Source organism: Marmota monax, unplaced genomic scaffold (assembly GCF_021218885.2).
Source record: "Marmota monax isolate L192 unplaced genomic scaffold, Marmota_monax_Labrador192_F-V1.1 WCK01_AAM20220418_F8-fsc00031, whole genome shotgun sequence".
Taxonomy (NCBI): domain Eukaryota; kingdom Metazoa; phylum Chordata; class Mammalia; order Rodentia; family Sciuridae; genus Marmota; species Marmota monax.
In genome coordinates this window covers 3,008,073-3,022,204 of record NW_026695197.1, presented here as the reverse complement: position 1 = coordinate 3,022,204, position 14,132 = coordinate 3,008,073, and the positions used below count along the sequence as shown (strand labels likewise).

Genomic DNA, 14,132 nt, shown 5'->3' with positions numbered 1-14,132 from the left:
AAATAACAACAAAACAAAACAAAACAAAACAAAAACAAAAACCCCCCAAAACAAAAAAAAAAACCCAAATAGCAGAGGCTGGGTTGCTTATGAACAACAGACATTTATTCCTCTCAGTTCTGGAGGTTAAATCCAAGATCAAGGTGCTGGCAGATTCAGTGTTTGGTGAGGGCCTATTTCCTGGCTCATAGATGATATCTTTTGCTGTACAAAAACATGGTGGAAGGGATGGAGCTCCCTCAAGCTTACTTGATCAGGCAAATAATCCCATTAGTGAGGGTTCAGCCCTGTGACCTTATCATCTCCTAAAGATTCCACCTCTTACTATCGTCACCTTTGGGTTTAGGATTTCCTCATATGAATGGGAAAGGGCCAAACATCCAGATAATAGCAACCTTAAGTGGAGCTGGAGAAATATCTGCTAATTTTAAACCTTCCTAGTTTGGATACAAATTTAGCACCATTCTTGGTGTTAGGTATTGTTTGGGAAGATGGGTTGGTTACTATTTCTTTTTTGAAGGTAGATTATTTTCTATTCTTATCATTTATTATTTTTATTTGGTTTCATGGAACCCAATAGCGTAAAAACATCTTGATTCTACCATCATCTGCTGATCACCTCAGGGTCTCCATTTTCATCATCATTGTGAGCTTTTGTTGTGTTCAAGCTAAAGTGTATTCTGATTTCTTCAACTTATCCCTAATTAGGGCTTCTAGTTGGTCAATAATCATACAATTATATCCCTATTTGCAGTTAAGATAAATGTGCTTTGCCAGTGTAGTATATTGAAGCATTGAAGATTCAGATCTGGCTCAAATTCTAGGAGTTCCACTAACTTGATCTGTTTTTGAGTGAGTAAATTCAGCTCTCTAAACTGCAATTTCTTTATCTATTTCCCTATCTGGAGAATTTTGGGGGATTAATTTAGATATGTTTATATAAAGAAACTAGCACTTTATAAAAGGTTTTCTTTCAAAATTTCTGGAGTATTTCTATCTTTAACATATTTGGTACTTATTAAAGTCTATGGTAATAGGTATGAATCTATGCTGTTTTTTCTATATATTAAAACTTTTAAATAATAGTCATTAAACATGATTTTTCTTTCTTGTTTGTTAATGTAGTTCATAAAATCTAATTCATGATAATTTCTTCCTGTATTTAAAATTATATTTCATAGTCTTTTAATTTTGATTGTAATAACTTTTAAATGCATTATGTGTCTTCTAAAAAATCTGGTTCATTTTCATCTCTTCACAAACAATTATGCCATTGAAGGAAGACTTTAAAGCTGTTAATGATAAGTATTGCCAAAAAAAAAAAAAAAAAAATCCAGCCAGAAGTCTCCCAGGGTTTTTCCAAGGAGGACTAAGCTTAATTAATAATGGGGCTTGTCAATTACTTTATTTTACTAGAGTTTCCCCATTGCACAGTTTATATTCCAGTTTTCTTTTCTTTATTTTGAAATCAGATTTTTTTAGTGATGAATTCTCAATAATCAAATAATAGAAGATGAAGCATAAAGCAAAATATTAATCTGTTAATTCTTAATATGTAATAACTTAATCCATGAATAATAACTCTTTGCAAAGTATATCTTCTGCTTGTCATATCAATCAAGGAACAGTTCAAAAATATTTATTGGTCATGAATAGAGAACAAAGATGGAAGGATATTTCCACATTGTCTTCACCTGAGCTTCAGAGTTATCTTGCTTCATGAGGGGGAATTCTCATATTTCTTGCAGTGAGTAGTATTTGGAAAGTTTTAGAACCTTTGTATATGTTTAATTTAATCTATTAGGTGACCTTATTATATATACATAAAGATGTATAAACACACATATATTTATTTATCTATCTCAGAACTATGGGAGCACATTTCTATTGCTACTATGACTGTTGTTATATGATTAATGTCACATTTCTTCCCCAATTTTAGATTTCTTTCTTTACTCTATTTTTCCAAATAGTTAAAAAACGTTTCCTTATGTTTGAAAGCAAACTGATTTTCTTGCAGTTTACCTAATAGTTTTAACAAAACACTAACTAGGCATAATTTTTTTAACATATCTCATCTTTTCCCAAAACATATTTAAAACAATTGGTCAAGGCACATTGTACACTCTAACAAAGTTAACTCCTTAAGTCACTCAGTTTAAAGAGGCACTGGCACATTGAAGAACAATTCAGAACAAGTAGCTCTATTTGGAACAGTGGGAATTTGATAAGCAATATAACGTGATGGAGGGGATCAGTTCTCATATAGTCCGTCAATGCAAGGATAGATAGTAAAGCAACTTGAGTAGTGAATATACTATATGTATTCATGTGTTCAACAAATAATTATGGAGTTTCTGCTTACTGCTGGCTGAACTCTGTGCATCACACATTAATTCAAAATTTATTTAATTGCTTGTTTATCCAACTCATGGCAATGTAATTTTTTGGTGTGCCTTTTCAAATAAACTAGGTGCAAGCACTCAGAGACAGAGTGATTTGGCATGATGTTGCTAGCAATAGACTTAAAATATGGGGGTTGTGTCTATAAATCGTGCTAACTTTAGTGAACTGGTAGACTTTATTTTTGGCAATAAATATATATCAAAACAATTAGCTACTCCAGACACTCGTTAAGTCTGTAAGAGTAAAGCCAAGTCTGTATTATAGAATGATTACATGTTTAAGCAATCTATGGGAGGGAGTAAACATCTAAATAACATGAACGATAGAAAACCAGGAAGGTACGAGTCAATGACTAGGGGATCTGAAGGCTTTCCTATTTCACACCCTTGGGCTTTGTTGCCTAATTTATCAGCATGTTGGCTCTATGAATCATTCTTATTTACAGAGGAATGTTCAAGAAAATCCTTTCAAATCAGAAAATTTTGAGGTTTTTCCTAGCACATTTCACCAGAATGCTAGAGTACACCAATGACTAAAAGACCTTCCCTAACAGATCTCTTATTTTTTTCCTATTGTTTCAGGGTACACCCACCCCAAATATTAGCTCCTTCATTTCTTCACTTCAGTGATGCCAAAGCTACTTTATGCACCCGTTCAGCAGTCTCAGGGATCACAGATGTGCCTGAGATTCTCAGCTGGTGGCAGCTGGTGCGTGTGAGTACTCCCCCTGGTGTTTTGAATGGTTCATTCTGCAGTGCTCATACTGTGCACTTGCTCCCAGTAGCTTTCCCAGGAAGATGGAGCTGCTGTTGTCCATGGCTGTACCCAACTTGATACTGTACCTCTTACTGTCTTCAATATTCCCTTTCTTGTTTCTCTTCCCACTTCCTGTTGTTGGTTTTTAAACTTCCTTCCAAAATTGCTTTCAAATCTCATCTCAGGATCTGTTTCTGGGTGAAGCCAATATAAGATACAATTATAACGAACAGAGAAACCCAGGTCTGTAATTTATCTAGCAGAAAAATTGGAGCGATTATCTACTAAATTGAATGGACAAAAGTATTTTTCTTTGAAACAATATGACAAATTGCATGCTGGGTCAAATCAGAAGTGAATTTTGGTAAGAGTCAGAATTTTGGTAACTGTTCAGTTATTTTCTGAACAGTTCTGGGAAAGGTCTGGAGGCAGAATCCATTCTCCCTCAGTTTCATATAAGAGACAAGAAAGAGGGGACTGAGAAACAGGTGCAGATTGGGATACACCAGGTTGATAAGCTTTCTTTGTCAAACTTGGAAAAGTCACTCCCCCAAGGTCCGCAGGAATTTCTCTTCTTTCTTTCTTTGCTTTTTGATATTGGGGATTGAACCCAGAGTTGTTTTACCACTGAGCCACATCCCCAGCCCTTTTATTTTATATTTTACTTAAGAGACAGGGCCTTGCTAAGTTGGTGAGGCTGGCTTTGAACTCACAATCCTCCTTCCTCAGCTTCCCAAGCTGCTGTAATTACAGGCATGTGCCAAGGCACCTGGCATAAATTTCTTATTGGAACTCAATCACAAAGTACATGACTAGAAACTGGCATAACTTTCAAATTTTGGTCAATCTAATATTCTTCATTTGCACTGTGAATGCTTGAGTTTTTCCAAGGCAGTTTATAATGAGCCTTAAATTTAATCTGTTGCGTGGTGACCTTATATCCAGTTTCTTTCCGCATGCCACTTTATTATTGACTTGTCTAGAATTTTTGTTTTGTTTTTTGTCACTTGTTTTGCTACCAAACCGCCGTGATCTGACCACTCTCTTGGATTATCACGGTAACCTTCTAGCCAGTTTCCTTGACTCTGTGATTTCCTTCCGTAAGTGCCAACACTGTAAGTAGAGTGATATTTAAAAAATACAAAGCTGAGCAGAGCACTGCTCATCCCAGACTTTGCCAGTGGCTCTTTATTATACTCAGAATGAGTCAGAGTTTAGAATGGCCTCCAAGGCCAACTCAAGTTCACCCCTGTTACCTCTCGGACCTTGTGTCCTGTTGTTTTCCTTCTTGAACTCTCTCCAGGCCCACAGATAACCTTGCTCTTTCCCGACTACCCCTTGGTCAGAAGGGTCCTGTGCCCAGAGAGAGATACATGGCTTGCTGACACAGGAAGGAAGAGGTCTGACTTCAAAAGCAAAAAACAAAAGCCACTTAGAAGAAACAAAATGTGAGTGTAGACAAAACAGAGTATGAAAGAAAGAAGTAAAAGTATAAAATAAATATGTAATACATGAAATGCTAAAAAATATCAAAATTTTAAAATGCAAGCTTTTATTTATTTACTTTTTAAAAAACCATCTGTTTATTTGAGTGAGGCTAACTACCTGGTCAAGGCTGGGCTCTGGCTTCCCTAAGGTGTACTCCAGAGTAGATCTCTCAGTAAACATGGAAAAAAAGAAAAAAGAAAAAGAAAGGAAACTAGGAAAGGGAGAATGAAAATATATTTTAACATTGTGAAAATAAAATAATTATATCCTTGAGTATGGGTTGAAATAATAACTAGAGATTTAATAACTCCTAATTATTTCTTACAATCTACAACCTCCCCCAACCTTATAATTCAGAAAAGATAACAGAGGCATATCAATCTTTATTGCTATAAACACAACTCTTTGGAATTACAAACTGTCTTGAAAGAGCCACCAATTATGAAGCAAGGAACTAGCACCCACATAATCCCCAAACTTTTATGTTGAAACTTGAAGGAAAGCACCTTGTTTTAAACATCACCAAAGATGAACATCAGAGTTTTAAGATGCTTGGGAAATAGATAGACAATGAAAAATAAGTTAGATCAAAAGCAATTTGATCATGAATTGTTTAGTAATTAATATATAATGAAATGGTAGAAAATATAGATAATTAAACAATAAATTATTCATATTTCAAAAGTGTTTGAAGAATAATAGGTTGATCCATTCAGGCTTTGTCTTATCACAAATTGAATAACCTGGGACTAACAAGATTTGTTCTACTGTTATATTCCAATGCAATGTGAAGTAGGTCTTAAAAATATCAGCAATCCCCTATAAAGGCTGGAACTTATTAAATAGGCATGGAAAAATGTAAGTACTTTTTTAAAAAAGTCTTTCCAAAATAGTCATAGACATTTTTTCCCACTGATTTTAACCCTTTTAATGTCCTACTAAAAATAAAGGATGTCATATGCTTTGGCTGACAATCAAATCTTGGTATAAATTTAGAAATAAATTATATAACTAAACACATCCACCTAATATAAAAATGTAATTTTTTAAAGATATATAATTAAAATTTAAGAATAATACATCAAATAAAATTATGATGCCAAAAACTTTATTAATAAGTATAGAGCAGAAGTCCAGATGAAGATATATAAATAATGTTAAAAAGATATTTTACCTGCAAGTTTTTCAGTGCAAATAGTTACATCAGGCATAGCGGTAAGTAATATATAGCAGATATATCTGGAATTCAATGTCAATATTAGCTCAAGAGGGTATTTTGGTTGATATTAAATAATAAAGTATTTATAATACAGTAATTTTTGCCTTGAGGAATACCTTTTTAGAAAATCAGATGTTATATAAACGTGGTTTGTTTTCAAACCATATATGCAAAACACGAAACTACTATCTATTCCTTTTCCCTTTTGCTAAGAGCATGTTGCTTTACGATTCAACATGCCATATGGATGTAAATTGTAGTTATTTACTTATGAAATTATTTCCACATCTCTTCTGGGTCTATGGAATGATGTATCTGAGTTAGAGTAAAGCATCAAAAGAATGAAATTCTGCCTAAAGGCTACTCATTGAAAAATATACCTTCACATGAGTCTTAGAATTCTTGATGTTTTAAAAAGGTGATTGTGAAATTTACAACTGAAGAGTTAGAACATCACTGTGCAATCCCCACCCTCCCTCAAAAAACGTTGACTTGAAGGACTCTTCCTAGAAAAATAAATGACTAATGTTAGCATTTTAAAATTGTATTTTCCATAATTTTATAATTGATCTTAACAACAGCAGCTTTAAGATTGTCATTCCGCCATTTGGTAGATAACCTAAAAACCAACTCTGGAAGGTATCAGGTATTTTAAGAAGAGACTTATCATGATATATCATATTAGGACAATAAATAAACTTCTTATGATCAGATACCATTCCTTTAATGAACTAATTAATTTCTTTAATGTCTTAATTAATTAATAATTATTCCTTTTCCTTCAAATTCTTGAACCCAAACATACTCAAGTATATTTTAATAAACACCTCTTGATTTTGTTTCTGGAAAAAACAATTACCCATCCTTAATGCAATCCCCTAAAGTGACAGAAAGAAATAAAAGAAAGACACCCTTTAAATGACTTTATTTACACCTCTGCATTTTGGCAAAATTTTACATATTCTACAGAGTTAAAATAAGATGCATATTGTGGCTTTTAAAATATTAACCTCATCTGCTGTTATGTAGAGCAAAATAGCTCTAGATAAAACAATTCACTCCTAGCCCTCTTTGAGAAGTGTTGGAAGTTAAATGATGATTCTTGGATTGTATAACACCCTGGGAAATTTTAGGAGACAGGAGAAAAATCTTTAAAAGTTGTATAAAATTCACAATTCCAGGGGAAAGATTTTTTTTCTAATTTTATTTTGTCAAATGTAGTTTCATTTTAGTGAAATTTAAATTAACAATGGATTTTAAAAAGAGGAAAAATTCCTCTACCATGCAATAGGAAATTTACCTATCTCTTTGAATGGTTTGATTCTTTTTAGAGAGTCTTAATCAGGTAACATAATATGGCAAATACAAAGAAATAATACATCATAAATAGCACATTACTAAGTTTTGAAGCTAAAAAAATATACTATTTTATTTGGAAAGTATTAATCAGAACCAAGTATAAGCCAAGAGCTTATTAAAAATAAAACTAGCAATTTAAAATTTATGCTAGTGAAAAAATTTAATTAGGGAGTGGGATAGACTGAAGGAATGAGTTTGTCTAGTATTATTTCACTCTTGCTAACACAATATCATCAAACTCTGTTAATTCTGATTTATCACCTCAAAATGGCAGCAGAGGATTGTTTAAAGAAAGTACCAAACTCAATTAAGGCTAATAATTACTATGGTATTACTTTACCAAACAATTCTTTTCTAACTTTCCCCATTTAAAACAGTTTACATGTTCTAAAAACATTTCTTAGAGACCCTTAAAAAAAATTCCCCGCAAAGCTTAACCACACTGCTAGCTTTTTTTCCCCCACAGCTCAGTTTAAGTAAATCATTTTTAACTTAGGAGCTATGTAGTAAAAAGCTGGGTATGAGTGAAGAGCATGTACTGAAAATGCAATCTGAAAATACAACGCAGTTTTCATCTGCTTACTTGGAAGGTCATTTACCACCAACGATGACAACCATGTTAGGTGTTATTTGCTTCAATCTAAGAAGTTAACTTGGCAAGTTTTCCTTATTATTGATTCTGTACCATAGTGGTAAAGAGAGAAATGAGTGTGATGTCCCATAACCTCACCAGTAAGCAATATTCTTCAAGATCACATCTACCATCACACACAGTCTAGAATCAGAAAAGTCCTTGACTCCATAGGAGATTTAAACGAAGTCCTAGCACGAAATTCAGGTGCAGACATTGCCAGTTTCCCCTGAACAAATCTTACTTTCTTGCTGCTCTTTCATGGAATTCTCCCCTAGGAAATATTTCCTAATTTGAAGTTCACTTCATTGAGTCCTGTTACGGTGCAATCGAGGTAAAAGTCCTTGGTTGTTTATGGACTTGACTATGTAGTCAGATTTTATTTAATGATTAACCCTGGTCTAAATCTATGGTTGGATTTTTAGTTTATATTATCCATGAAATTAACAGGGTATATGGAGGGAAACAGCATGTTAATAACCTGTTTCCCCACATAAACATATCACATCTTTATACTTTTTGAAAGTTGCCGGAGTTACATGGCAAATCGTAACAGAGCAAGGAGAATTATGCCAATTGTTATCTTAAGGCCAGTGCTTTTACATGATCACATTTTATTTCTTAACATATTAGAGATGTACTAGAGGCCTCATAGATGCAAAAAAGGCCCTAAAGGACATGAAGCAAAAAAAAAAGACCATTCCTTAATTTAGTTCACGATCACAATTTCATTAGTACTAATATAAGAAAAATGTTTATGAATGCTAAGGAAGGCTCTCCCCCACAGCAATGTTTTCATTTATTTTTCTCATCGTGGTTCCTCAGCTTGTTCCACAATTATCTTAGCACCTAGTTGTGCATCATAAATTGCATTGTTAGATTTTTGGGTGGTGGGAATTGAACCTACATCACAATTACTGTGAATAGGTACACTGGGATCCTGATTACTTGGTATATTGGACTGTACTGTACTTTGTGATTCGACTTCGAGATGTGCTAGGGGAGGCAGATCCAAGGGTCTGGCTAAAGTGATGGTCAGAGGAACTCCTCACATGACCAATAGTGGCTGTCCCCCCCATACTGCTACTCAAACCCCCACCTCCACCCAGGTTGCTCAGCCCAATGCCACCACCACTGACTCCAGCTCCACTCAGGCCCATGCTACCGGCACCCATGCTGGTGCTAACTAGGCCACTGCTACCTATGCCCCCACCTCCACTTATCCCAGCTGTGCCACTAATTCCACTTATGCCAGCACCAGAAACAACCCTCTCTGTCACAATCACATTGTGGGCATTTGATAAGTCAGGGTGCATACTCAGACTGCCCATCATGCCAGAAGTTGGTTGGATTACTCTTTCTGTCACTACCACATTTGAAGACTCTCTAGGATTAGAGATGGTCAGAGAGGTGGGTAGACTTGAACCTGGTGCTATGACCCTTTCTGTCACTATCACATTCGAGCCATCTCTCAAGTCGGGCATATCTAGCATTCCATGCAAATCAGCGCCAGAGATTGGGCCCACCACCCTCTCTGTCACCACCACGTTTGATGCATGCCGGTTATCATGAAGATGGACAGAGGGCTTCAGAGTGCCAGAGGTGGTATAAGACTCTGTCATAGTGACATTACCATAGCCCAGAGGATCAGGAATAGGCATAGGATGCTGTACACCAGGTCCTGAGGGATAGGTGCTCTCAGAAATTACTGTAGTAGTGCCAAAGTGCGGGGAGACTGGTGGGTGTCCACCCGCCATGGGCTCTGTTGTCTGCTGAGGGCAAGGTGGTTCAGTGCTCTGAGGTTGCCAAGAAGGTTCAGGGTCTGGATAAGAGTCGATTTCTCTTCCCAGGCTGATATCTGCCAATTTCTTAAATTTAGGTCCCAGAGTATCCAAGAAGCTTTCATCCAGGTCTTCTCCAATGAAACTGCAACAGCCCACGGAGCCGGCAGGCGAACCTACCCCTTCAATGTCATATATGAGCAAACAGTCATTGGATGGGCGTCCTTCATCTTCATCTGCGTAAGCATATGCCTTCTGAATTTGTAGAGAAAAGAGAAAATGAAATTATGAATACATATTGTCGTTACCATTGTTGTTTCTTCCAGGGCATTTCCAAAGAGGCATACGCAGAGCAAAGTTCTAATATCTACTGGAAATGATTTTAAAGACATTATAATTTCTGGAAAGAATTTGGTAAGAAGATATTTTAACTATAATTCCAATAATATGTCTTGATTTTAGAATTTACTTTGGTAGACTTATTTCAAATAGTACATTTTGGGCACAGAATCACATACAAAAAAGTCCCATAAGCAATTTTATAACCAAGTTAGAAGGAGGCATATGAAAATGCTATAAACAATCAGGTGCGGTGGTGCACACCTGAAATCCTGGGAGCTGGGGAGACTGAGGCAGGAGGATTGTGAGTTCAAAGCCAGCCCCAAGAACTTAGTGAGGCCCTGTCTCAAAATAAAAAAATAAAAGAAAGGATAGAGGATTGCTGAGAGCCATAGCCAAGTAGGAATGACGCATGGCATTTGGGGTTGAAAGGTGACCCTGCTCAGGGATTAGGGTGGCTCCGGGTTTAGGGTGGATCCTGCTGGGAATAAGATGGCTCCAGGATTAGGGCGGATCCCCTGGGATTAGGGCGTATCCTGCTGCCTCAGGCACCCGCTCCTTTGGTGGAGTTCTGAGAGAATAGTAGAGGCAATGTATTCCCAGGCAGTGTGTGTAGAGTGCCGGTGAGAGTTCTGGAATAAAGAGTTGCTGTTTGAATCTACAAGGCTGTGTGGTGCCTCGGTGATTTTGTGCCCAGCCAGACTGCGGCAGAGGATGTGGCTTGGTGGTTAAGCACCCCTGGGTTCAATCCTTGGTACCAAAACAAACAAACGAACAAAAAAATTGCTACATACAAAAAAAGTTAGAAGGAGATATGCAAAAATGTGTTTGTATATAAATATATAATTTTTTTCCCTAAAAAAGGCAGTTCATAGTTTATGGGTTTATTGAGCATTGTATTTTATTTCCTTCAAGCAGAATGAATGTTGTGGATCTGGGAAGGTTTATTTTAATGTGTCCTTTTTATTTACTTACTTTTTTAATTTTATATTTGTTACCAGGGATTAAACCCAGGGGTGCTTAACCACTAAGTCACATCCCCAGCTCCCCTTTTTTATTATTTTTTATTTAAGACAGGTCTAAGTTGCTCAGAGCCTTGCAAAGTTGTTGAGGCTGGCTTTGAATTTTCAATCCTCCTGCCTTAGCCTCCAGAGTCACTGGGATTATTGCTGTGTGCCCCTGTGCCTGGCTTAATGTGGCCTTTTTAGTGCAATAGGAAAGTTTGACTCTGGATCTGTGCCATTTTTATATTAAAAAATAAAGGTGATCCCAGACAAATTTTAAAGATTAATCTCTTTCAATTCAAGCTGAAAGCCCACAGATGTGTGTACTTTGATTTCATCTTTGCAGTTCATGGTACTGAATTGCAGGCTTTCAGGTTGACTATCAGAAATATCATGTAGTCAACCAACTCATTGTGCTAGTTCCTTAAAAAATATTTATTCAGCCTTTGTTCTTTGGCAAACACTCTGTTAGGAACTTAGCTATGCAACAATGAACAAAAGCAGATATGATCTTCTCTCCTAGGGTTCATGTTTCAGTAGGACGAGACAGACAAGGCATGATCATAGATGCCAGGGAGCATGGGTTCAGGTATGCAGAGTGATGGAGGTTGTCCTTCTGTAGGAGAAGGAAGTCATCTCCTTCAAGTGGTGCTGATCAGAGATCACAATGAAGTCGATTGAGTGGCCAGTGGGAGCTATAAGTGAAGGTTTCAAGGCACAATTCTACTTTTTTTGTGACGATAATATTCATAGGTAGGGACCTGAATGGAAAGTATTCCCATATGTTTCAGGAGCTATTCCAATTATTATTAATTACTATTTAAAAGGCTTTTTACTAATATTTATTTAAAAATATCAATCACTCTCTAAACCAGAGGGGAATTAATAAAAGCATTTTAGGTGAGAATGCAGAAGGACAGAACTGTATTTCTAGTCCAAATCAGAGACACGAAGTTGCTGAAGGTTGAATATCATGTAATGTGTAACCACAAGCAGTTGGGTCTCTGCCTGGGGATGGCAAGGTTAATTCTCCTTCTGCCAAACTTTTCCAGGCCCCACACTCTTTTCATTTCTTAGAATGTTCTGGAAATGTACTGTGGCTCTCTTAATGAATGTTTACTATGTGCTTGAAACTGAACTGAGTGCTAGCCCTACATTGTAGAGAACATATGGATGAGGCACTAAAAATGGTGGTGGACATATACATGAACACATTTTGGCAATTGTAAGTTCTATAAAATGTAAAAAGTACTACAAAAATACAGATGTGGAAACACGGATCTTATTTTGGATGAGATAATTAACTGTAAAAATTTCAGAGAGGCAGTGACATTTGAACTGGATCTTCATGGATGGGTGCAAGATTTTGTGAGAGAGGAGGGGATAAAAGCATTGCAGGAGGGTCACAGAAGCAAAACCTTAGAGAACAGTCCACTGTGGAGAAGGCAAAGGTGCTCAGCAAGTGAGGCTGATGGGAAGGAAGGGTGACTGGAGATGTGGCGGGGGGTGTCAATTTGTGAATTGCCTTAATTGCCATGTTGAAGAATTTGGAATTTATGTTATAAGAGAACACAACTGGGAGTCACTGGCTATTTTTAAAAGGGAGAGTACACATTCTCAGATGAGAGCTTTGGGGCTATTATTCAGCCACAATAAAAATTGTTGGGCATGAAGATTAGAAGTTGGGAATCCAAGACTCTTCCCAAATTGCCTGATGGAAAAACTTAGAATATGGTGGATAGAGAGGAAGGTACGCAGCTACAGGCCTTACCTGACAAAAGTAATTTTCCATGAAATTCATATTCAAACCGCCTTCTCTACATTCCCTCATAGAATTTCTTCTTAATGTTCCAGAATATTCTTGACATATCTCAGGTGCCGCTGATGTCTTAACTCCATCCATTAGTTCAAAGCCTGTCGTTCTTTCTCCTCCTCCCAGATCCTGCATTTCTCTGCCACAATACTCATTTGTATAAACTCCTAAAAATGTTGATCACATTAAATTTACTTTCTCTAGTATAATATAAACTAAAAACTACCAGGATGTAAGATTTCCTCATCCAGGCATGCACTCATGAGCAAAGAAATAAAATGAAGATGACATATAAAGAAAGGAGAGGTAATTATGATCTTGAGGTCAAAAAATAATGATCAATTTGTTAATTTGGTAATTACCTATCCAGAGACTACTGTATGATGTGTTAGAAGTGGGGACTGCAGAAAAGTTACAAAAACCTATGCCCTCAAGAGTTTGATTTCGAATTGAGAGATTGGGATAAATAACTCAAATTTTGAAGGTTAAAAAAACAGTATAAGCATACCTCCAATGTATTATTGGAAGCCCAGGCATCCAGAAAAAGGCAAAAACAAAAACACAAAAAACAACAACAAAAGTAACTCCACTAGCTTTCAGAGAAGAGGCCATGGTTCTTCGATCTGCTCTTGGACATGAAGGTTGAGTAGAAACTTGTTGCAATATTTGAGGTAGGTGGGAAAAAAAAACAATGGCATGGAGTATGGAAATACCACAGAGAGAATGTCCATAAGAGTATAGGAATTCTCATGACCTTAATATTTGAAAGATCTCGAATTTGTGGGAAGTGTAATTTTCATACTTCAATTAACCCGGTGTCTTCCATGATGATTGGTTGAAGATCTGTGCAAAGGTTTATAGACTTTGTGAGAGCATAAATGCATCAGTAAACAATGTTGGATACGATAACTGATTGGACACCAAGGAAAAAGGAGATGTGAGTTAACAAGAGTTTTTCTTTAGGTTGGGAAGATATTGGTGTCGTTCACCAAAATGGATATGTGAGGAGAAGAAATAGATTCAAAGACTAGTTATTGACTTCTTTGAATAAGGTGCAAGTTATAAACAAGTTATAAACACGTCAGTGCCTATTACATTTTAGAGTGTTCAAAGTGGAAAAGTAATCATTAATAATAATTAGTTTGAAAAACTCTAAGAGAAAAATAACAATCAATAGCATTTACCTTGGAAAAGGAAACATGGTACAACTATTTTCACAAGATATGAGAAGTTATTTTAATTGTTCCTCTTATTACAGTGGTAGTTATCCACTTACTGTGAGATTCTAATTGTTCCCTGGTTTTTGCCTGTGAAGTAGTCTGGACTCCTCTTTTAA

General features: G+C 36.2%; 1 protein-coding gene across 2 annotated transcripts in view; it reads right to left on the bottom strand.

Annotated features, from left to right (window-relative positions):
• Nucleotides 1-5,015: 5,015 nt before the first annotated feature.
• Dsg1 (desmoglein 1) overlaps nucleotides 5,016-14,132 on the bottom strand; it is a 36,983-nt gene continuing 27,866 nt past the window's right edge. For both annotated transcript variants that reach the window (XM_046428454.2, XM_046428453.2), the window contains 2 exons: nucleotides 12,755-12,963; nucleotides 5,016-9,895 (listed from right to left, as the gene is read on the bottom strand). In XM_046428454.2, the coding sequence (XP_046284410.1) occupies nucleotides 8,804-9,895; nucleotides 12,755-12,963 (1,301 nt within the window). In that variant the 3' untranslated portion in view covers nucleotides 5,016-8,803. The remainder of the gene's footprint in view (nucleotides 9,896-12,754; nucleotides 12,964-14,132) is intronic.